At 41.3% G+C, this 25597-nt stretch overlaps 1 protein-coding gene across 4 annotated transcripts in view; it reads left to right on the top strand.

Annotated features, from left to right (window-relative positions):
- The window catches only part of NCOA7 (nuclear receptor coactivator 7), a 157165-nt gene that overhangs the window by 108445 nt on the left and 23123 nt on the right, over window positions 1-25597 (top strand). For 3 of the 4 annotated variants that reach the window (XM_005684484.3, XM_018052951.1, XM_018052949.1), the window contains 5 exons: window positions 310-423; window positions 964-1089; window positions 3035-3219; window positions 7245-8284; window positions 9582-9750. In XM_005684484.3, the coding sequence (XP_005684541.2) occupies window positions 310-423; window positions 964-1089; window positions 3035-3219; window positions 7245-8284; window positions 9582-9750 (1634 nt within the window). The remainder of the gene's footprint in view (window positions 1-309; window positions 424-963; window positions 1090-3034; window positions 3220-7244; window positions 8285-9581; window positions 9751-25597) is intronic. The other variant, XM_018052950.1, reaches the window with a different exon arrangement.

The raw sequence follows: 25597 nt of genomic DNA, 5'->3' as shown, positions 1-25597 counted from the left end.
CTGTCCAAATCCTGCTGCCCACGGCTTCACTTGGACCCACCTGCTTCACCCAGCCTATGCAGAGTATTCCTCCACCTTTCTCTCTCCTGTGAGCACCTGCAATATATTCAACACCCTTTGCACTGCACAAATTCCTCTCTCTGAATACTATTGCATAGATTAGTCTGGGAGACCCCGAGGAAGTCAGAAGTTCAGCGCAAGCCAAGGAGGTCTTCGTCCTACACCCAGCGTGATACTGTGTGGAGCAAAACTGCTCCGAACGCTGCCCTGGTTCTTGGGACTCACCTAGCCTTTCTTTCCCATTCTCAGGTTCTTTTTGTGCCCGATGCCAACTTTCCCTCGAGTACCTTAAGGTTCTCATCATGCAGCCCTGGTGCTACTGTCTCTCCTTCATCATCAGATGCAGAATACGATAAACTGCCTGTATGTATTTCACTCTTGCACTGAAGCGCATATTTATCGGCACCAGTTTTTGAGTAATTATAGAAAATAACTCATGTTATTTTTCTCAAGAGTTCATCTGAAACTCTCCTCCCTCACTGAAGAGGTGGGGTTAAAATAATTTGTCATCAGTTGAGAGAAGAAACTGGTTCACATTTAAGGTCTCAAAGGCAGAAATGCATGTCTTGTTTATGTAGAAGTTAAACTCTCAGTGAGGCCAGTAGTTTATTTCTACCACTTTTACTCCTTTTTCTACAGAATTTGAATGAGTTCAATATGAATTATTTCATTTAAGGTATTTTCTAAAGATGCGATGGGGCATTTTTATAGGTTCATACATATATGCCTTAAAAATCTTAGTTTGACTTGGGTGATTATTTTTGAAGGATGGAAGACATTTGCCTTTTATAAATATTCACGTTTAATAAAAACAGGTTACTTATAGGAAACTTAGATAACTAAATTCATACAAATAATATTTTTTAAAGTGTTTCTATTTGTGGAAATTTTTGCTTTCTAAAGGATGCTGACTTAGCAAGAAAGGCCTTAAAACCCATCGAGAGAGTCTTATCATCCACTTCGGAAGAGGATGAGCCAGGAGTGGTAAAATTTTTGAAAATGAATTGCCGGTACTTCACTGATGGAAAGGTATATGACTATGCAGTTTGATTTTTTTTTTTTTTTTCCTTAGAATCTGTGGAAAACGAAACCAGTTCCAAATTACCAAAGGCAGACTACTTAAAAATATCTTACCCGAAGTTTCAGCTGCAATATTTCAAAACTGTGCATTTGTTTTTTCCTCTTGGATGCCTGGCATTTTACTTATTAAGGGAATAGTAACCATTGATGGATGTGAGTTTGAGTGAACTCCAGGAGTTGGTGATGGACAGGGAGGCCTGGCGTGCTGCGATTCATGGGGTCGCAAAGAGTCGGACACGACTGAGCGACTGAACTGAACTGAACTGAACTGAACCATTGAGTGAACATGTGATTCTTTGTGATCTTGGGTTTATCACTTATATTTCAGTTCTTAGCCCATAAAGTTTTAGGGACAGTATAGAATGTGTTTTAACAGCAAACGCGAGAGTCAGAGTCGCTGAACTTAAATTACAGCTCTTTGCCACTAGCTCTGAGACCATGGGCGAAATATTTACATTTCCTAAGCTTCCATTTTCCTCATATGAAGTAAGAATAATAATACAATTTAATTAGTAGGGTGTGCTAACTGAAAGGTAATTCATGATAACCAACAGGGACATGCTGTGTAGCACATGAAACTCTAGAGCTCAATGTTATGTGGCAGCCTGGATGGGAGGTTTGGGGGAGAATGAATACATGCATGTGTATGGCTGAGTCCCTTTGCTGTTCACCTGAAACTATCACAACATTGTTTGTTGATTGGTTATACCCCAGTGCAAAATAAAACATTTTAAAAAATAATTAAGAACAAAAAAATATGATTCATTTAAGGAGCTTAGCACTTAACTTGGAAAATGCTAAGTTATCAACTTGTTTGCCACTAGAGATGCTGGTATGAAAATGTCTGTTATATAATTTATAGTTTTTTGCTTGTTGGTGTTTTGTATAAAAAACAAACCTGACTTTTAGTGAGCCTCTGAAGAAGGGGTAATGTTGATATAAAGCGAATTCCTGTGCTCATAGGAATGCTAGGTCCTAATGGTAGGAAAAACTTTTGCAACCAAGAGTAAGTAATGTCTGAAAGGCAAAACTTTTTGCTAAGGTGATCACTAAACTCAGTAAGAGTATCAAAATAAATAATTTACCTAAAGGGAGTTGTTTGTATCCTACTGTGCCTGGTAGACAGTATCCCCATGGTCAACATGGTCTACCATGTAAACCAACAAAGTTTCAGACTAGTTCCTACCATGGTACTGTTTTTTTGCTTTCTTTTTTTTTTCTTTTAGGCCACACCACATGGCTTGTGGGATCTTAGTTCCCCAAGCACGAGTTGAACACAGGCCCTCAGCAGTGAAAGTACTAGGTCCTAACCACTGGGACGCCAGGGAATTCCCAACTGTTCTTTGCTTTCAGTTTCCATAGTTTGAATATATTCACTTCTGTTTGTAAAAATTTCATATTCCTATTTGCTGAATGGGGGCTTTCTGAGCATCTTAGATCAAAATGCTAGGGGTGTTCTTTGACACCGAGACTGAGATAGCTCCCCCCAGAGCACAGTACCATGCACTTGCTGGACATGTGAATACCTGCTGAGTGAATTGTAAAGTCCACAGTTCTCAATCAGGAAACCACCTGGGACAGCCCTTCTCATTTTACCAACAGGGAGCTGGGGATCTGAGACATACATGTGAAACCCAAGGTCCCTGTACTATTGAGCAGCCATGCTCAAACCAGGCTCAGCTGATGGCCACAGCGAGGCGTGTCTATTTCTCTGACTCAGCACTCCGCACCCAATGATACAATTTCTTCAGCCTGTTTTTCCAGTAGAAGGGCTGCAATTGTCCTGTAAGATACCAGGGTTCGCGAAGTCGGTGGGATGGCAACATGAGTTCACTAAAGCTACTATGCTGGCTGCATCTCGCCTGTAGCGACTCTGTTCTGTCTTTTTCCTCAGGGTGTAGTCGGAGGCGTCATGATTGTCACTCCTAACAACATCATGTTTGACCCTCACAAGTCCGATCCCTTGGTCATTGAAAATGGGTGTGAGGAATACGGCCTCATCTGCCCCATGGAAGAGGTCGTTTCCATCGCCCTCTACAATGATATCTCCCACATGAAGATCAAAGATGCCTTGCCATCGTAAGACACCTTTCTTTGTTTACCAGCCAAGGGAGTATTGGGAGAATTAAATGCAGTTAAAAACTGAGGGCATTGGTGGGAGTGAGAGACTGTGTAGAGGTGAGTTTGAAGGTAGAATATTTGTGTACTAAATTTTTAAGAAGTAGAAAAAAGAGAAAATGGAAATGATAAAGTCAATAATAAGGAAGAGTAGAACATTCACAGATGAGAAAATTAAAAAAAAAAAAACCCAGCATGTAAAAATGCTGTTTCTTTGGCTTATTTTCCTTAATGCATGTCCTTAATTTATGAAAGAATAAGCGAAGTTTCTCTGAAAGAATTTGTCTGATTATGAAGAGTGAATCAGGATTTTCTATTCGGTTTAATTGTAAGCAGAGTTTTATTCTTCTTCAGCTTGCGTCTTTCCTTAGTCCTTTGTGGAGAGAGATTTGAGTGGACAGTGCAGAGGCAGTGCCTTGTAGCCAGACTGCCTTAAGTGGTGTGAAAGAGAGTAATAGCAGTTTATTTTGTCTCTGAAGTGTAGGTGGATATTGCTTTAGTTCTGATTACTTTTGTCTTCTAAAACTGAGTTTTTTGATTGGAAAAAAAGAAGGTCCCCATGAAGGAACAGCTTAAGGAAACTCAGAGAATCGATTCACTTGTAGAGCTAATCTGATCCTTTGTCATTTTGTCAGTGTGCCTAATTCTGTGTACTGTGTATGTGCTAGCAGTATAAACACCTTTAGAAGCTCTCAGTGATAGGAAGCAAGAGACAGAGCAGTGGGTCCAACAGCAGAAAGGGAAACCAGCCCCTTGGACTCATAAAAAGAATGAAAGGAAACTAGGGAACTAACCCAGAAACAGAGTCCCTAGGGGTTTCTGCCAGCTGGCTCCGCTGGACTTGTGTGGTCCTTAGCATCGGATCCGCTAGACCCTGCAGCGGCTAGGCCACTGCAGGGACCGTGGAAGCATGGCCACTGGGGTCTCACTGAGTCCTGGTGGAAGTGTCCAAGTGGGAGGCTTTAGGAGGCAGTACAGTACCCCAGGCAGTTTTGCGTGACAGTGCCTGGGTTTTCTGCTACTCTGTGGCTCCACGACCTTCCTGAGTAACTCAATCTTGAGCCTCAGTTTTCTCATCTGTAAAATGGAATTAATAGTATTTTTTAGCCTGCAGAGCTGTTACAAGAACTAAAAGGGTTGATATACCAAAACTCTTAGACAATAGCCTGGTGCCTAATATGTATAGGCTGTTTATTTGAACCCTCTGTGCATATCTGAAACTCTTCATTATTCTGTGGGAATCTTCTATTCGTGCAGATTGAGGGTTCTAATACATCTTAGTGTATGCCTCTTGTGTGGCTGGGATTTGTTGACGAGTGGGTCACAACCACTGTCTCGCCATCTGCTGGGTATGACAGGCAGACGAGTGGTCCCTGAACAGCACTGTAGACATAGACGTGAACACAGCGTTCCATGAGAACCGTGTGAGGGAGTGTCCAGCCATCTCGGAATCTTTAGATGAGGAAGATCAAAGGGAGTGAAAGAGTTACTTTTGAAAAGAAAGAATGAACATGGTGATGAGGGGAAAGAAGACAAGAACAGGTAAAGAAACAGTTAAGTTTGGAAGTGGATGGCCAGGCAGTTAGGGGCATTTCCTGCCCAGGGATGGCTTCTAATGGAGCAATTCTATTGCATATCATCAGAGTAGGATGTTAAGTGTTCTTTTAGTAATAGGAAGATATACCCTTACAGAAAGATTTCTCTCAATGTGAGATTGTGTTTCATGGTCCAAGGCTAATGCTGTAGCTGCGGGGAGAGGGAGGAGTTGGGAATTGGCTCCTAGTGTGCTGAAATTATTTCAGAGTTGTACAGTGATTGTTCCTGTGGATGCAGGGATCTAAAGACATTTTTAGTCTAATGAAGAGTATGTGCACCAATGAGCAAAATAGAATGAGGTAGTAGAATCAGTGTCAAATGAATTTGGTACTGACCTCAGAATTCCATCAACTGTTGAAAAGTTTAAAGTAGTTTAAATTTCATTATTTAAAGTTGTATGTTAAAACAAGAAGTGCAGATTATCTGGTTGCCACATGAAAATAGTTGTTATTTATTTTTATTATTACAAATTTTTTTATTGGAAGATAATAAAAGTGTGTGTGTGTAAAACCTCTCGATCTTCACCTTCAGGCCTTATATACTTTGTGCAAGACATTTTGTAGCTCCAGCTGCCATGGAGACTAGGAAGGGAACAACTGAAGGGATTATTGGTCATCATTAGGTCCCTGGTTGAGTCTAGAGAACATTAATTAACAGCAGAGCCAGTTGACACCACTGTGTATGTTGCCACAGTAGAGCTTGGCAGCTGTGATATTAAAAAAAAAAAAAAAGGCAAAACAAACAAAACAGATGGCTAAATTAATCCTGGCTTGGATTAGGTAGAACAAGAAGGGAGGGGTAGATGAGAAGGTAATACTTCTGATTAGAGTGCAGTCATATGCTTTCTTTGTGGAGGTCAAGATAGCCAGGGAGGTAAGAGATGAGGAAGGGACTTAGGTGTTCACTGGAAGACGATTTTGCTTATCAATTTGCTCATTAAGTATGTGAAAAGCTGGGCTTCTTTGTTACAGGACTGACTTTGGTCTTTAATATGCCAAATTAAATTTGGGGTCTGAAAATGGAAATTATGCTACATTATACTTGAGTCTAGGATTGAGGCATCTGTAACATCTCTTGAGATGCTCATGGTGAGCAGAACATTTTTGTGTCTGCAGACTTCTTCCAAACAGAGATACTGTCACAATTGTCTTTTAGCATATATGGTGTGTAGGGGCTCAGTAAATGATTATTGAATTGAAGCGAATTACAAATTAGAGGCCTCTTAAAGCATTTATCAGAGCCTAACAGTTACATAGGCTTTTATTTTATATTGGAAAAAACCTGGATGCTCCATGCAAGTTATTTATTCAGTAACTTTGGGGAGACTATCTTGTATCTTGAACTTCCTAGGACTTTGCTGAGTATTGTCATAATTATTTCAAAGCCAGAATAGTAAAGTATTACCTGAATATGATTTAGCCTTTTTAGAAAATTTATTTCTGAAATCCAAACATGTTATTTTAGAAAAGGGTTTTATATCTGTGTTTTAATCCATATCAACAGTAAGGTAAGTAAACTATGGAGAACATGTTTAATCAATATTTTTTGTATAATTTTAATCTGAGTAATAAAGCATCTGTCACTAAGGAAAAATAATTGGCCAAGTGCCAGGAAACTATGTTTCAGCTGATAAAACAGCTGCTTATTGCCATAAAGTAAAATGATAATGTAATAAAATGAAAGAGATAAGAAATGCAAATCAATCGTTGTAAGTAAGAGCTCATTTGACTTATTTTCATAAATTTTTAAACTGTAAAATGGAGCTGGTGCTATATACCTGCAGTAATAGGGGAAATAATCCTCTTGTATCTCCTTTAGGAGTAGAAGGATGTCTCTTTTTGAAAGTGTTGGATCTTAAACCATGAAACCAAAATTATGGTTCCATGTCAGTTACTTTACAAAGCAGTTAAATGAGTAGCTACTTGGTCAATGAGCCATTCAGAAGTAATGTAGTTGGTTTATGTACTTTTTTATGAAAAAAGGAAAAGCCTTGAATATCTAAGGAATTTTAGACATAGTACTAAAACATTCAGTCTCCTTTGTCTTTCATGAAAATCAGAAACTTTATTTCATCATTAAAAATCTGGTGGGTGACATCTCCATGTTCATAAATGACCTCAAATACCATTCATTTGCTTCTAATAGGATATGCAAGCAACTCTCATGGTTCTTTATTTTGCCACTTTTTATGGTTGATTTTATTTTTCTTTTTGAAGTCAATCTCTTGATTTTATTTCCTTGGTTTAAAGTCCTTTAAACATAAATTTAAGTTGTGGTATATTTATGTTTTGTTTCTTTTGTTGGATTTTTAGGTTTTTTTTGCCTTTCATCCTTTTGCTTTTGGTTTTGTTTTTAACATTCCATGTGCACCCACCATTTTTCCCCTGCAGTGACCTACCTCAGGATCTTTGTCCTCTGTACAGGCCTGGAGAATGGGAAGACCTGGCTTCAGAAAAGGATATCAACCCATTCAGTAAGTTCAAATCTCTCAACAAAGAAAAACGGCAACAGAACGGAGAGAGGACAGTCACTTCAGATTCCACATCAGTAGGACCTTCAGAGAAGTCAACAGAATACATAGAAACGAAGCCCTCAGACAGCTCTGTATCAGTCAAGGTAAAGAAACTGGAATCCTCTGCAGAGGCAACCCAACAATCTACCCCAGTAGCTAACGTCAGCAAGGAACCTTCTGACACTCAGGCTGCGTTTGAATCTATAGCCAAAGAAAATTCTCTTTTAGGGGAAGATGATGACTTCGTTGACTTGGAAGAACTTTCTTCTCAAACTAAAGGTGTAACAGACAAAAGAGACACCGCAAAGGAGTGCCTTTCTCTTGACCAAGAGGAACGAAGGAAGACTAAAGCACAACTAATCAGTTCTACTACAGAAATTCAGTCCGCCCTGAACTTTTCGGGAACAGAGTGTGATGCTGAACTGAAGGGAGCCCTAGACTTAGAAACCTGTGAGAAACAAGATATAATGCCCGAGGTGGACAAGCAGTCTGGGTCCCCAGAAAGCCAGGTGGAAAACACACTGAACATACATGAAGATCTAGATAAAGTCAAACTCATTGAATATTACCTTAATAAGAACAAAGAAGGGTCACAGTTACCTGATAACATGCAGAAGGCAGAATTAAGCGATGGCAAAAGTACTGAGCCAGTGGGCATAGACATCACCCTTAGTAGTTCTCTTCCCCAGACAGGTGATCCCCCGATTGAGGGCAAGGAAGAGCCAGATAAACCCTGGGCGAGAGAGCGAGCAGCCCTTCCATTGCAGCTGAGCTCCTCTGCAGAAGAAGGTATGAATAAAGAGTATCCAGACTCCTCTTTGGAATCTACCCTGGACAATAGCTGCCAAGGTGCACAAATGGATAATAAATCTGAAATTCAGTTATGGCTATTAAAGAGAATTCAGGTACCCATTGAAGGTAAGCCATTTTTCATTTCTTCCTATTCTGTTCTATAGGCATATCTTGTTTTATTGCGCCTCACAGAAACTGCATTTTTTTTTTTTTACAAATTGAAGATCTGTGGCAACCCCGCATCAAACAAGACCATTGGCGCCCTGTTTCCAACAGTATTTGTCTATTTTATGTCTCTGTTTCACATTTTGGTAATTCTTGCAATATTTCAGACTTTTTCATTCTTATATTTGTGGGGATCTGTGATCAGTGATCTTAGATATTACCCCTGAAGGTTCAGATGGTGGTTAACAGTTTTTTAGCAATAAAGGATTCTCTAATTACATTGTACTCTTTTTTTTAGATATAATGCTGTTGCACACTTAATAGACTACAATATAATATAAACAACTTTTATAGGCACTGGGAAACCAAAAAAAAAAATTGTGTTACTCACTTAATTGTGATATTTGCTTTATCTTGATAGTCTGGGACGAAACCCACAGTATCTCCAAGATATGCCTGTATAGTTGCCTTTCTAAAATTTGCACATGCAATAGCAAAAGAAGTACAGTTATTTGAGAACAGTGTTTCCTCAATAGAGCATATCTTTACTGAGACACAGAAGGGTTTGAACTGCACAGGTCCACTTGTACACAGATTTTTTTTTCCAATAAATTTGAAATACAATATTGCACCATCAATAGTTGGTTGAATCTATGGAGGAGGGATGTGGAGAGACAGCTCTAAAGTTATACATGTATTTTTAACTGCAGAAGTGTCAGCATCTCTAAACCCTCTGTTATTCAAGGGTCAATAGTAATTGGGAAGAATCAGCAATATATGGTATCTATTTTGAACATTGAACTATGACACAGAATTCTATAATGAAAGTAGTGGTTTTTTTTTTTTTTAATCTTTCAAGGAACTTTTCCTTTCTCACTTTGGTTTTTGAAGGTATTTCAGTTTTAAATCGAATGGCATTGTGGTATGATGTGGTCCTCAGTACCAATCATTAATATGTGTTCTTGTGGGTTGTCACAGATCTCTGCTCTTTGCGGTGGTGTTGGTTTTTATCCTTATTCCTAGTTTGTAGCATTTCGTGTGATGCAGACCAAAGTGAAACATCCAGAACTTTCACCTTTTGTGCTTGAGAAGGTCTGATTTAGTTAGTCCTAATCTAACATGATCATGTTATATGCTATTTATGCCATATGTTTTGACTTTCCACCACTAAGAAGGGACTGGAAATTCTTTGTAAGTTGAAATATTTCAGTATCACCAATATTATTAATAATGGAGTTTTTTTTCATGTGTGATTCAGATATACTTCCTTCAAAAGAAGAGAAAAGCAAAACTCCACCCATGTTTCTGTGCATTAAAGTGGGAAAACCAATGAGGAAATCCTTTGCCACTCACACGACAGCTGTGGTCCAACAGTATGGCAAACGAAGAAAGCAGCCGGAGTACTGGTTTGCTGTTCCTCGGGAGAGGTGAGTGTGGGCCAGAATAGGAAATCTGTTGATCAAGTAGACTCTAATTGCATCTCAGTTTTTAATTTAATCTTGAAATTCTTGGTTTTATTCTTGAATAAGAGATTTCTCTTCACAGTACATCTTAGAATTTCTAAAAGGATGTTATTTCAGTAGCTTTCGGCTAAAGGGTGGTTTCAATATAGCAAATTTGAAGTCATCCTCGGTCTTGCGTGCAGAACCACTTTCAAAACTTTCTACTCAGTTGAATTTTAGATGAGGGAAGATTGAGGTATTTTCAGGTGCCAGTAAGTGGAAGTGCATTCTGTTGGGAATAAAGGAATATGATGGAGCAGAGCTAAACCCCAAGTGCTGCAGAAAGGCATGATTTTAATTTTAAAGTGCCTGTTATTCTTGGGCGGGGTGGGGGGAGGGCACCAAAGATTGCTTTCCCCTTATGGAGAAAGTGTCTGTGAGTCAGCAGCATGAGAAATGTGACTAAAACCATCTGGGTGCGCTTTGGGGGCTACATAGACCGCTAAAGAGATTTGTATTTTTAAATTGCTACGAAGTTTTACTGGTGATGTGACAGTCTAGGAGAGCAGGGACAGAGGCGCGGCAGTCTCAGCAGTGCGTCACTGAGCAGTACATCTTTATAATAGAAATATTTAGGAAATGTTATTTTTTAGAAAAGAAATTTTCTTTTGTATGTGATAGAACAAAAATTTCTTCTCAGAAGCCTTGAAGCTAGTCTTCAAAATTGTTAAACACACGCATTTTTCCTTTTCCTAACTAGTCATCAAGGCATGCTTTCTGGTTAACATACCTGCCAAGAATAAATACTCAGTGAGCTTCCTTAAGCATGAATGCTTATTTATTTAACTGAACTTTTCCCCAGATATTTCAATATTGAAGAGGTAATTTCATTTTTACTTTATTTTTTTGGCCATGCCACTCAGCTTGTGGAAACTTAGTTCGCGACCAGGGATTGAACCCAGTCCACGGCTGTGAAAGAGCCAAGTCTTAACCACTGGACCTTCCAGGGAATTCCCAAGCATGATTTCTTAATAAAGCAAAATGAAATTCCAAACACAAGCACAACTTCTGGCTGATCAGTGCCCAGAATGGTAATTCTCATGAAGAGTTGCCTGATCTTAATAAATCATAGTTTAATGTGAAGCTAATTAATAGAATTTTAATTAAGGAATTTGCTAATATTTTTTCTGTTTGGAATACAAACTCGTGTTAACATAGATGTTAAACATAATTTGTTTTGGGTTAGATACTGAGGAGGTACAAAGAAAATGTGTGTCTTTTACATTTCTTCTTCTTGAAATATTTACAAATAATTTCTGAAGCCCTGTGAAAATCAGAGTTCTGGAATCTTATGTCATAGATGTATAATATCTTAGAGTAAGCCAGTTCCTGATTTTATTGGTGGAGAATACAAAGTACTGACTCTTTCAGCTATATTTAAGTTACGTGGATTCCTGGTCTGTTGGGAAACCTATCTATATCATTTTCTCTCTGGAAAAATGTATTGTTTATAATATAATGAATTTAGGTTTTTCAGTTGTATTATCTGTGAGATGTATGTGTACCAACGAATCTTACAGAGTGATTTGTTTGCACTCACACATGTGGTTTTTTCACTGTCGTTCTTTAAGCCAGAATGAGTCTGTAATGCTGAAACAGCACTTCTCTTTGACCTCGCACACAAGTAGTTATTGTGAGCTTTTTTAAAGTAGGTCACTTGTTGAATTCTATTACACTGTATTTTATAGTGTCCCTGGTTTTGTTTTGTTTTGTTTTGTTTTGTCTTTGGCTAGCAAATAACCTGACATACTTGTCTTTCTTAAACTAATCATTAATTGACCAAATATTTTTCTGGGAAATACTATATCTCACTATGTTAATGATGTTTTTTGTGCGGATGTTGGGAAATTTTTTTCCGTTCTTTACGTATTTCCGTCTCTACCTACCCTAAGGGAAGCCACATTTTAGTTTAAGATTGGGAAATGGAATAGAATGGGGAGCCCCCAAATAAACCCACACTTTTATGGTCAGTTAATCTACAACAAAGGAGGCGAGAATATAGGGCAAAGACAGTCTCTTCAGTAAATGGTGATGGGAAAACTGAATCACTTTCTTGCACCACATAGAAAAGTAAGATAGGTTAAAGGTGTAAATGCAAGACTTGAAACTCCTTCAAGAAAACATAGGCAGTAAGCTCTTTGACATCAATCTCAGCAATATTTTTTTGGATACGTCGTCTTAGGTGAGAGCAACAGGAGCAAAAATAGACAAGTAGGACGGCATCAAGCTTAAAAGGTGTCTGTACAGCGAAGGAAGCCATAGAAAAATGAAACAGCAGCCGACTGAAAGGGAGAAGATATTTGCAGATTATATGCCTGATAAGGAGTTAATGTCCAAAATACGTAAAGAACTCAAATATGTAAAGAACTCATACAACTTAGTATCAAAAAATTCAATTAAAAAGCAGGTGGAAGATCTGAGTAGACCTCTTTCCAAAGAAGACATACAGATGGCCAACAGGCATGTGAAAAGATGCTCAAATCACTAATCATCAGGGAAATGCAAATCAAAATCTTGATACCTCACACCTGTCAGAATGGTTGTCATCAAAAAGACAACACGAGTTGGCGAGGATGTAGAAAAAGGGAAACCTCATGCACTGTTGGTGGGAGTGCAAACTGGTGCATCCACTATGGTAAACAGTGTGGAGGTTCTGCAAAACATTTACAAAGGAACTACCACACAGTCTAGCAATTTCACCTCTGGGTATTTGAAGAAAACAAAAGTCAAAAAGAAATATGCACTCCCGTGTTGTTGGGTTGCTCTTCAGTCGCTCAGTCATATCCAGCTCTTTGTGACCTCATGGACTGCAGCACACCAGGCTTCCCTGGCCATCACCAGCTCCCAGAACTTGCTCAAACTCATGTCCATTGAGTTGGTAATGCTATCCAACCATCTCATCTTCTGTTGCCCCCTGCTCTTCCTGCCTTCTATCTTTCCCAGCATCATGGTCTTTCCCCATGAGTAGGCTCTTCATATCAGATGGCCAAAGCATTGGAGCTTCAGCTTCAGCATCAGTCCTTCCAGTGAATATTCAGGGCTGATTTCCTATAGGATGGACTGGTTGGATCTCCTTGCAGTCCAAGGGACTCTCCAACACCACAGTTCAGAAGCATCAATTCTTCAGCACTCAGCCTTCTTTATGGTCCAGTTCTTACATCCATACATGACTACTGGAAAAACCATAGCTTTGACTAGACAGACTTTTGTTGCCAAGGTAATGTCTCTGCTTTTTAATGTGCTGTCTAGATTTGTCATAGCTTTTCTTCCAAGGAGCAAGCGTCTTTTAATTTCATGGCTGCAGTCACCATTTGCAGTGATTTTGGAGCCCAAGAAAATAAAGTCTGTCACTGTTTCCTGAATGGGGAGAGAGTGGCCATTCCTGATTCTCATGGACCCAGCAGATGGAGAGTAGCCTGGAGCACTGACTGGCATGCTAGGACCACCCAACCCATTCCAGTGCTGCTCTCATCTGGGCAAAGGTGCCAGTGCTGGGAACAGGGAGAGCATACACTTAGAGGAACTGAGCCAGCTCGTACCTGCTCCGGCACCTTGTGACCGACACTGCAGCCAATGAGACAGCATCAGCCACTAGGCACAGGGGAAACTCCAGCTCACACCTGCTTCTGGCTGTGTCTCCATCACCAGCTCCACCTCCCACCAAAGCGAGAGCTGCCTGGACACCTGGGGAAAAACATGACCTGTGCTAACTTCATATCCTGCTCTCCCACCAGAGCCGCAGGCAGACTGTATCAGAATGCTCCTACACAAGGGCAGCCCTTCAAGACCTGGATAGGTAACCATTTAACCCTAATTTCATAGAAAGTGAAAGTGAAGTCGCTTTGTGACCCCATCGACCGTAGCCTACCAGGTTTCTCCATCTGTGGGATTTTCCAGGAAAGAGTACTGGAGTGGGTTGCCATTGCCTTCTCCAGGAGATCTTTCTGACCCAGGGATTGAACCCGGGTCTCCCGCATTGTAGGCAGACGCTTTACCATCTGAGCCACCAGGGAAACTGAGAGACAATTGTTTCAAACAAAAGAACAAGAAAACTCTCTGAAAAAACAACTTGATGAAACAAAGATAAAGTAATTTACCAGATAAACAGTTTAAAACATTAATAATAAGAATGCTAACTGAACTAGGGAAGAGAATAGATGAACAGAATGAGAATTTTAATAAGGAACTTGAAAACAAAAGCCAGTCAGAACTGAAGATAGTAACTGAAATAGAAAACACACTAGAAGGAATTAACAGCACATAGAGTGATACAGAACACATGAGCAATCTGGAAAATTAAATTAATGAAAATCACCCAATCAGAACAGCAAAAAGAAAAAAATGAACAATTTAAGGGACCTCTGGGACAACACCAGGCATACTAACATCCTCTTTATATGGGTCCCAGAAGGAGAAGACAGAGGAAAGGGTTAAAAATGTATTTGATAAAATTATGACTGAAAACTTTCCAGACCTGAAGGAGAGAAACATATATCCAGGTATAGGAAGCAGAAGAGTCTCAAAGGAGTCTCAAATCAACCCAAGGAGATCCACCCCAACACACCATAATTAACATGGCAAAACTTAGAGAATTCTACAGGCAACAGGAGGAAAAGTCATGTACAGGGAATCCCCATAAGGCTATCAAATGGATTCTCTGCAGAAAACTTTGCAAGCCAGAAGAGAGTATCAGGTTAAATTTGAAGTGCTATAAGAGAAAAACCTAGGCAACCAAGAGTGTTCTACCTGACAAGACTGTCATTCAGAATAGGAGAGAGAAAGAACTTCTCAGAGAAGCAAAAACTAAAAGAGTTCATAAACACTATACCAACTCTTTAAAAGCAATGTTGAAGGGTCTTCTCTAAGTGGAAAAGAGTAGGCTGCAAACCCATGTTTGGGAACGCATGTAAGAATTAAAGATTTTAAAATTTAAAAAATTAATTAATTAATTAATTAATTAAAAAAAATTTCATTTCCTGCATGTAAAAAAAAAAAAAAAGAATTTATCGGAAAGGAAAAAGCCCACTAGTAAAGGCAAGTATATAGTAAAGGCTGTGGATCAACCACTTACATAAGCCAGTATGAAGATAAAAAGAGAAAAAAAAATTGAAAAATCTTAACTGTAACTATAGCTAACAGTTAAGGGAAAAACAAGAGAAGATGTAAGATGTCAAATATGGCATCAAACACAAAATGCTGGGGAGGTGGTGGTAAAGATGCAGATCTTTTAGTATGCGTTGAAACTTTTTATCTAGAGGCTTAATATAGATTGTATTCCAAACATTTGGATACTCTTCTATATAAAAAATACATTTGTCTTTTTTCCTCTACTGAGATTATTTCCTTTCTTAGAAAGAACCAATAATTCCTATTTAAATTAAAAATGTTATCTTTTTTCAATTATTTATGGCCTCTTAACCTCTGAAATAGTTCATATTTAATTTTTCATTTCATATTTAAATATTTCATATTTAATAATAATTGATTTCATATTATTTAGCTTTTAAAATCAGTAAGATGGAAACAGCAGGAATTATGTAGAATTGGCCAAATCATGTATAAATGTTTAATTCATCAATCCAGGATGAAGTAACTGGTAAGTGTGATTTGTGTAATAAGTAGGCTAATAAGAGAGGGAAAGGGAGAAAGGGAGAGCCCATGAGTATTTTTCAGTCAGTTCAGTCACTCAGTCATGTCCGACTCTTTGTGACCCTGTGGACCGCAGCACGCCAGGCTTCCCTGTCCATCACCAACTCCCGGAGTTTACTCAAACTCATGTGCATTGAGTCGGTGATGCAATTCAACCATCTCATCCTCTGTCATCCCCTTCTCCTCCCGCCTTCAATCTTTCCTAGCATCAGGGTCTTTTCAGATGAGTCAGTTCTTCACATCAGGTGGCCAAGGTACTGGACATCAGTCCACTACCAACATATTGGACATTGGAGGTGGCATCAGTCCACTATACTTATTTTATCTACACTACCACTATGTACAGTTGAGTGTGCGACCTTCTTTGTTTTCCCTGCCTCCATGACAGGAGACGCAGGAGACTCGGGTTCGATCCCTGAGTCGGGATTGCCTGAAGGAGGGCATGACAACCCACTCCAGTATTATTGCTGGGAAAATTCCATGGACGGGGAGCCTGGTGGGCTATGGTTCATGGGATCACAGAGAGTTGGACATGACTGGCGCGACCAAGCACGTGTGCATGCTTTATATAGTATTTAGAAGAATATAAAAAAGCAAAAGGAAAATAAAAAGCTCACAATTTTGTTACACAAAGCTGACTACAGTCCATCTTTGTTTTTGTAGCCTTTCTCTATGTGTGCATTAATGTAGTAAGTCTATATATACACAAATACACAACATACACGTACACACTCTTTTGTGAACTGCTCTTACTTCTCTACCATTAAACATCCTATCTGCATTTAGTAAGCATGCGCTACTTTTGTTAATGAGATATAAAATTAAAAAAATTGATTCTTTCATTAAACTCGCTTTATAGTGGGAAGATAATCCAAGTCCTAAGGACCCTCATGAAGACTAAGAAAAATGCTCCTTATTTCTCGTTTTCCTTAGAGAAAACAGAGTGAATTAAAGGAATCACAGACTGACCTAGTTTTACACCATGAAATCTTGAACCATAGTTAATGCTGCATTTTCTGATCAAAAGTCATCTTTTGCTTGCTTTTAAGGGTATCAGAGCTAAACTGAAATCTTTAATAATGGTCAGTGCCCAAAAGACCATCGTTCTCAATAGTCTTTGCTATACTTTTTAGAACAATGTAGGCTCTACTTAGCCAAACCAGGTATATTTCAGAATACAAACCTGGTGATTTTTATGTCATATTGCAGTCTTATAATAATGTTTTAAGATAAGCATATCACTAATAAAGAAAAAATTCAAAAAGAGCTCCAAAATAATTCCTAAAGGAATTATCTTTCTCTCTTTGTATTAACACAAGTTCTAACTTTGGGGAACCTACTGAAAAAAAGTAAGCTATAGGATAATAAGGTTGCTTATGTAAATATTCTCACTTTATTTTTTTTAATACTTCCAAACATTTTGAAGTGGTCTTGCTTCCTCTCATTCTATTCCTGGTCATTTTACTTTTTGTTTCACCCACTTAAAAGTTCTAGCAATTCATCATTTTCCAGAAGCACCTTGGTAGGCAGCCACCCTTCAGTAACTTCACTAACCAGCTTTGGCAAGCGCCTTAAGTTAATCAGTGACTCTACAGTGGAGCCTAAGCATGTGAAAAAAGAACGCCCCTTTTAGAGTGAGCGCTCTACTCCGGTGGCTGTGTTTTGTGGAGGAAGAGTGAGAGCCAGCACTTTGGAGAGTAGTTTGTTGCCTGTTTCCACTGCAGGATAGTTAATCCCGGCCAATGGGTGCCACACATAGTGTTTGGGAGTAAGTATGCAGAAACAGTAATTACTGCAACTACATGTTTGCAGGGGCCAGATGGAGGGGTGTGGGGAGGGACGCTCAGGGGCCCGTGTTAATTATCTGCTCTGGGAATCAGCAGCTGAGTAACCTGGTCCCTCCAACCCAATGCTGCTATGTGGGAATGTGAGCGTGGTGTTGCTAAATTTTCTCATCTCTTTCAGAAGAAATTGAATTATGGATGATGTGTGGCAAATCCCCCCAATTTTGCAGTATTAGCCACTGTTTATGGGGAATATAAAGTAGTGAGCAGTGCAAAAAGTACTTCCTACTGCTGAGTCCAAGTGACAGGCTGCCGACTGAAGGCCTCCAGCATTGATATTAATATAAACCTTCAGTTTTTACTTATTTGTGCATGATCTGTATTGTAACTATTTTGTTTTGATGAATGATTCTCAAAAGGACTTTCCTATTATTTCTGGTGAACAAAGAAGCTTGTTTAGTTGGTGCTTTGTAAATAAAGTTTTCTTTTATAGATACACAAAGACCCTTTAAGAACAGACATTACATCAGGGCATTACTAACCATTGATTTCATTTGAAGTTGTAGAATGTTGAATCCAGAAGGGACCTTACCAGCAAGTAAAATGACCTCTTTCATATAAGGGCTGAGAGGGTAACAGGCAGAAAGGCCAGGGGTCTCCAAATGGAGGAAATAGGCTGCAAGAGTCTCTTAAAATTCTGTGTTGCCATGACAACACCTGGTTCCACCTGAACTTAACTTTTCTCAAACTTTGAGCTAGCCAATGCGTTTTTCTTATGGAAATGTTTTTCTTAAGCTATGTTAATGAAACTATGTATTTGCTTTGGAATTTGCCTTTCTTCAAAATGGTTCCACCTAAGACTAACTTTTTTTTCCTCTTCTCAAACTTTGGGCTGATAATAGCTCAACAGACCAGTATTCATATCAATTGTTAATACTGGTCAAGAGACCAGTATTCATATCAATTGTTTTACACTTCATGCCATCAGATCTCAAAAATGCATATTGTGGGAGAGGGGCCTAGTAAAACTCTTCAGCCTTGAGGTGTCCCTCTTATCTGATTAACAGCTTTCTGGCAGACATAAAACATCCGGCTAAAGACTAGCAGAGGGGCACTCTCCGTCCCCCTTCTGATGTCTGTGTCAGAAGCTTTCTCTGTCTTTTTCATACTTTAATTAAACTGCTACACAAAAGCTCTTGAGTGATCAAGCCTGGTTCCTGGTCCTGAAGAGAAATCTTCTTTGGAGATCAAGAATCTGACACTGTTCACCCTAAGCTATCAGGACCTTAGGTCAGGCCATTGAGGATGAGTTTTAAAATTAAATGAGTTTTCTAGTAATAGCTTCTGTGGTCAAGAGTGCTTTGCCTTAAAAACAAATGAAAGCATTCTGTTTTTTAATGACCAGTCTACTGTAGAGCTCACACAGCTATTCTATTAATAAATAGCAAAAAAAAAGTTGTGATTGTATTTAAGTCAGGAAAAGTTAAACATTTCTTTAATGATTTAAGTAAAATGCTTGTGTAAGAAGAGAGCAAGATATTAAAAACAAACAGGAAAAGAATGCTTTGCCTTATTGGGTTTCTGAATGGAAAAGTCTGGGAAAGTTTTAGGCTGAAGTGCATGCTGCTGCTGCTGCTAAGTCACTTCAGTCGTGTCCGACTCTGTGCAACCCCATAGACGCCAGCCCACCAGGCTCCCCCATCCCTGGGATTCTCCAGGCAAGAACACTGGAGTGGGTTGCCATTTCCTTCTCCAATGCATGAAAGTGAAAAGTGGAAGTGAAGTCACTCAGTCGTGTCTGACTCTTAGCTACCCCATGGACTGCAGCCTACCAGGCTCCTCCACCTATGGGATTTTCCAGGCAAGAGTACTGGAGTGGGGTGCCATTGCCTTCTCCGAGGCTGAAGTGCATAGAATATCTTTAATTTACCATTCATACAGCTGAACAGTGGGACTACATATGTACTCCTTACTGTCTGGGTCACATTCTTTCTTCTTCCCTTTCTTGTAGTAGTATTTCCTATTCTCTGTACCATAATGTACTCTAAAGTATATCTTTAATGTAATAACCATTAAACTGTTTAATGGTTCCTGCTTAGTTTTTAAATTAAGTGCGTGGTTTGTGGGTTACATCTTGCTGCGTGTTGCCCCAGTTTCTTTTCGTGCCAGTCAAGTGACCTGTGACAAGACGAGAGTGCCTAACTGCTTCTGGGTCGCTTTGGTCAGGTTTGTTGGTCTATGTGGTAGCACAATTTTAGAGAATCACGTATAGGGGACTTTCTGAAAGATCTGCTTAAGAGTAGAATGAACTTATGCATTTAACACTCCATATACTGGAACAAGGAGCTAGGTTTTCTTACCTTCATTTTAAGAGCTCAGAGAGGGATTTCCCTGGGGGTCCAGTGGCTAAAACTCCTCATTCCCAATGCAGGGGGCCCAGGTTCGATCCCTAGTCGTGGAACTAGATCCTGTGTGCTGCCACTAAGACCCAGTACAGCCAAATAAATATATAGATTAATAATAATAAAATAAAAGCACGGAGAGATTCAGGAGCTTTCCCAAAGCCTCCAGCTGATAACAAGTGGAACTAACTTGGGAGGTCAGGTCTTTAACTTAGAAATGGTGCTTTTGTCCTTTACCTCACAATTATGTTAAAAAAAAAAAAAAAGCAACAGTAAATAAAATCCCACCATAACTAGTAGTCTTGTTTGATAGCATAAATGATAATCATACCTAAAACCTTTACACCTAAACTGCGAACAGCTGGAATAATGTTTTGTTCCAAGCATCACCTCTGATTTGTCCTCACGTTTTGTATCCCTCAACCCTACAGCTTGGTCAGTGGTGGGCTTTCATGAAATAGTAAAACCAGAACAGCAAGACTGACATAAAGGAAACAGTGCGACATATGGGTTGAGACCATGAACTGACCTGAGGTTAATGCCAGGTCCGCCCCTAGCATACTGTGTGGCTGTGGGCAAGTTAGTTAACCAGTGTAAGCATCTGTTTCTTCCAGCACTAACTAGGAGCACTAATTACAGTGGCTGCCCCCTGAAGTTACCATGAGAAATAACTGCGCTTGTCTGTCCTCTAAATGAAAGTCAGTTGCTGCTCTGCGGCTTCCTTTCCTATAGTTGGCAGTACTTTTTGCCTCTAAGGTAAGCCTGCTGCCTTCTAAGAACCTTTATCATTTCCCTTCTTTGAATTTCTTTCTCAGAGATGACAACTCTATCTGCTAAATGCAGATTTGTAACTTGAATATGGTGTCTTCTTTGGGGTGAATCTCTAAAGGAGCCTTGAGGCTTATGACAAAATCTCCATTCAGTTCAGTCACTCAGTCGTGTCCGACTCTTTGCGACCCCATGGACCGCAGCACGCCAGGCCTCCCTGTCCATCACCAACTCCTAGAGCCTACTCAAACTCATGTCCATTGAGTTGGTGATGCCATTCAACCATCTCATCCTCTGTCGTCCCTTTTTCCCACCTTTAATCCTTTGCAGCATCAGGGTCTTTTCAAATGAGTCAGTTCTTCATATCAGGTGGCTAAAGTATTAGAGTTTCAGCCTCAGCATCAGTCCTTCCAATGAATATTCAGGACTGATTTCCTTTAGGATGGACTGACTGGTCCTAGCTGTCCAAGGGACTCTAAAGAGTCTTCTCCAGCACCACAGTTCAAAAGCATCAATTTTATGGCACTCAGCTTTCTTCACAGTCCAACTCTCACATCCATACTTGGCTACTGGAAAAACCATAGCCTTAACTAGACGGACCTTTGTTGGCAAAGTAACGTCTCTGCTTTTGAATATGCTGTCTAGGTTGGTCATAACTTTTCTCCCAAGGAGTAAGCATCTTTTCATTTCATGGCTGCAGTCACCATCTGCATCCAGAATCACTGCAGATGATGAAATATGATTAAGCCCAAAGTTGGAGTTAGATGGGAAACCTGAACAAATCTTGAGTGCCTGCTTTTGGTATCACCAGTGGCTGGATGGGTGGGAACTATTCTTGTGCCTGGAGGAGTGTGAATGGCAAGCTCCTCGCTACGTCCACCACTTCGCCTGGACCCTGGCCTTGATCGCCTCCTGGCTGGATTGCCATTGCCGCCTTCTCCACAAAGTCTTTGTTTCCAGTTAGTCGTATCTCTTCCTGACCTTCCCTCCTTGGCTCCACAGCAGTCTGTCTAAACTGCAGATCTGGCTGGGCCACTTCCCTGCCGGAGCCCTGAATATTGCCTAGTGGTGCTTCTCAAACTTCGGTCATTCCCTTCCTTTCCAAATACCCCCATATCTGCAAACCATCTGTACTACTATTTCCTTAAGAGTTGTCTTCAAAGGATTTAGATCAACTCTTTTTTTGAACTTAGGCTTTTCCTGAGCAGTAATATCTGTGAAATTTAGGAGCTAATAATATGCTAATTGTGTTGACTCCCAATACACTTTAAATAAATACATAACTATGGAAATAGGGTCCTCTGGGTGTCCTCCGAAGTCACTGGAGCTGCCCCTGATACACTTTGGAGAACGGTAGCCTTGGAATAAGGTCAGAGCATTTTATCTTGTGCCCAGGATTTGCTGTGACCCAGTGACCCAGCTCCTCTGGCTTTTTCTTTGCCCCCTCCTGCCAGTCCATTAACAAAAGATAAAACTCTGTCTTTTTTCCCACCTGTCAGGAGTTCTTCCCCTCCCTGATGAGTTCTTGTCCTACGTGGACATCCCAGTCCTGATGCCCACTGGCTTCTGCCATTGGAACTGTGTTAGGCCCTTTTGTTGGCTTCTCTCAACCTGATCGCTTGAGGACAGGGGCTGGATCACCCTGGGCAGGCACCGTGTCTCAGTAGCCTGTCCCGATTACAGAATCTGCGTCAAGAAGTCACCAGGGACGTGATTGCATTGTCCCTCCTTCCCTCTGCCATGTCCAGTTTGACCTCCTTCCAGCACCACCCTGCCCTTACGATGCCAGGTCATTTTGCACATGACCCTGCAGTGGAATACTGCTTCCCTTCCTCCTGTAACTGTCCCTTCAGAACTCAGCTGGACCTGGACCCCTCGGAGGCCTTCCCTGACCCCAGCATGAAATGATTCTCCACCAGGCTTACCTTTGTTATCACTCTTCTTAAAATAATAATAACAAGAAAGAAAGAGGCTCAACAGATGGAGCGTGGAGGCCAGAGTGGGATGTTGGAGGAGAGAGGTACAAGAGCGTGTGGCTGCAGCGAAGAGCCCGTTAGGGAGACTGACACACAACAAAGCTCTCGGGAGCCCTGAGGAGTTTGAAATTGTCCGAAAACCTCCAGGGAGAGAGCGGAAGGGTTTTGCACAGCTGGGTCAAGTGCTCAGATGTGTATTTTATCACCTTGCTTCTACTTCTCTGCCTCTTCCTCTTGGCTTCGTTCCAGGACTTCTCCTCCTGCTTTTTCCTTACATACCAGGTTTTTCCAGGACCCAGTACCTGTCCTGTGAGTTCCCTGCTCACAGGTGCTACCACCCTTATTGCTTCATGACCGCATGGTAGCCAGCAGGGTGGTAATTACTGGTAATGCAGTAATTGTGTTGGCTTGGCCTGAAGCCGTAGATGGTGTTCTGAGGTAACTGAGGCTGAAGCTCGGTGACTCATGGAGACCACAGGGTGAGTCAGTGAGCTTCAAAAATAAAATAAAAGCCATGAATGAGATACCGTTGAGTTTCTTCACGGTAGGTCAAGTTTGAGGAAGTCAGCTTCACTAAAGTAGTGAGGGAGGGAACAGGATGCAAAACCCTGCCTCCATCCACACAGTTTCTGAGGCAGGTTTCTTCTGTGCTGTGCTAAGTCGCTGTAGCCGTGTCTGACTCCTTGCCACCCTGTGGACTGCAGCCCGCCAGGCTCCTCTGTCCATGGGATTCTCCAGGCAAGAATACTGGAGTGGGGTGCCATGCTCTCCTCCAGGGGATCTTGACCCAGGAATCGAACTCTCGTCTCTTATGTCTCCTTCATCGGCAGGCAGGTTCTTTACCACTAGCGCCACCTGGGACAAAGGGCATATACTAGAAGGTTAATAGAGTCAGGAACAAAAAGGAGTTGTGAAAAAAATGTTTAACCCAAATGTTAACAATATAACCTGAAGGGAAGATGAGGTATGGGAAGGAAGCCTTAGGGAGAAACAAAATCTCGAGGCTTATTTTGTTTGTTTGTTTGGGGTTTTTTGACCACAAAGCAATGCATGTGGGATCCGAGTTCCCTGACTAGGGATTGAACTCATACCCTTTGCATTGGGAGCTCGGAGCCTTAACCACTGGACCACCAGGGAGGTCCCAGAGGCTTATATATGTATTTTTAAGAGTGGGGAAGTGCAAGTAAATTTGTGGATTAAGATGAAGGAGATAAAGTGGTGGAGAAGTGAGATGGGAATAATGTAGGGAGACCACTCAAGGGTGGGACTGTTTGAATTTCTGAGAGGAGGGTTAAAACAGGAGAGCAGTTACTTCTTCTGAAGAGAGTGCTTACTAAGGGGGAGCACCCTATTAGAGAGTCCTCTGTTCTGAGAGGCAGGGTGGGTAGAAGAGAGACTGAATGTGGGCTGAGGGCTGAGTCTGGAATAGCTGCTGAGTGGAGGAGCCGCGGAGGAGGGGCACTGGAGGTGAGTAGAGAGCCCCAGGAGGGCGGGTTTCGTCTGGCACACGTTGGGCGCCCTTGACTTGTAGTGGACCCATTAAGCAAATGCAGCAACATCCATCGTCTCACTAGAGGAGTTAGAAAGGTGCTTGTTCCTGTGAATCGGCGTTTGGAAGGGCAGGTGCAACAGGAGGGAGAAAGCTGTGTGCCTTTAGGAGGCCCTGGTGGGGGTGAGGTGCAGAGACTGGCCTGGAAGTGTGTGAATTCCCGAGGGGCTGATGCTGGGGAAAGGCGAGGGGTGAGGGTCAAGGTGAGAGCGGAACTGATGGGGTCGTGGTCGTGAGGAGGGCGAGGTGGGGGCAGAGGGACAAGGAGGGGGTTTTCAGAACTTCAGGCCTGTTTCCAGAGGGCAGGATTCGGTTCTGGGAACTAACCACCAGGAAAATCCAGTTAAGCTAGCCAAAAAGAACTGTTCCAGGAATTAGGTTAGAGAAACTTAAATAAACTCAGGGCCTCTCTAATCTAGAAGGAGAAAAAAAAATGAAGTCACATCCTCTTCTTTTTGGTCTCCAAGGACCAAGGAATGAAGCAATCAAACCAGCTCCAGATGAGCTTTAATTTTCTCTTATAGGACGGGCCTTTCTAACTGTTCACCCCTACATTCCCCTCAGAGGCATAGTGTGAAAACCCCTCCTTGTAAGACAATGCGGAGGTTTTACGTGTGGGAGGCTATGGTTGAGGGATGCTGGGGTGCGCCAGGGTCCTGGGCATCTGAGAAAAGAGACATGGGCACTCCCCAGCAGGTTGCCCTGTTGCACAACCTACTTTGGAGGTTTCCTGTATCCCCGGAGGCTTCTCGAGGCTGGGGAGACTGTTGGCTTCAGGCAGAGATCCTGCCACCTGAGAGAGGCAGGAGGCTGTCCAGAGCTGTTGCACACCCGTCGCAGCCAGTGGGGAGCCGTTCCCAGCGGTGTGGCTGAGCAGAGTAGGCTGCCCTGATGTTCCGCAGGCCTGGAGCTGAGTGCTGTGTGCAGTGCGTGGAAGTGTGGAGAAGGAGGTATGGGGGAGGGTGCCACCATGTGACCTAAGGGCCACTCAGGGCATCTCACACCTACTTAAGCTTCGTTCATAAAACCCCAAACCAAGGAAGTAGCCAACTCATTCTATGAGACCCTTAACAGTTGCAAAAGTGCACCATCCCCCTTGGGGCTCAGCATTCATAAAGGAGGAGGCAGTCTGCTTAGACTGGCTGGAGCATTTCCGGTGATGGGGTATTCGGGCACATCATTCAGTCTTCGCAGCCTCAGTTTTCTGATCTTTAAACTGGGCCTAATAACACTAGACTCTTAGAGCTGTTGTGTAATGTGAGGTCCTCAAGGCAGGGAATCCAATCTTTTCTTTTTAGGTAGCTGATATATTTCATCAGCATTGCTTAAAACATAAGGTCCCTTCTGTGTTTCACAGTAAAATTTTTCTGACACTGACCTTCTTTTCTGTGGTATTTTGAGAATGCATGTCCTCTCCGTTCTAGATACTTCCTTTTGTGGTAAGTTCAGCAAGCCCAGGGATTGTCCAGTTTAAAGGGATGGCCCTGGCTGCTCTTGACCTGGCTACAAAATAGGCTACTCTGTCAACCAATGATCCCAGAGGCTTGATTCACCTCTCAGGAAATCCAACCATCCCTAGAGAAGAGATTGGAATAAATCTCTCTTACTTGGTCACTGCAGATTCTTGCCCCAGGTTGATGTAGT

The sequence above is a fragment of the Capra hircus genome, chromosome 9, assembly GCF_001704415.2.
Source record: "Capra hircus breed San Clemente chromosome 9, ASM170441v1, whole genome shotgun sequence".
NCBI lineage: Eukaryota > Metazoa > Chordata > Mammalia > Artiodactyla > Bovidae > Capra > Capra hircus.
The sequence above is the reverse complement of the archived record's forward strand: the minus strand, read 5'-3'. Positions and strand labels throughout refer to the sequence as shown.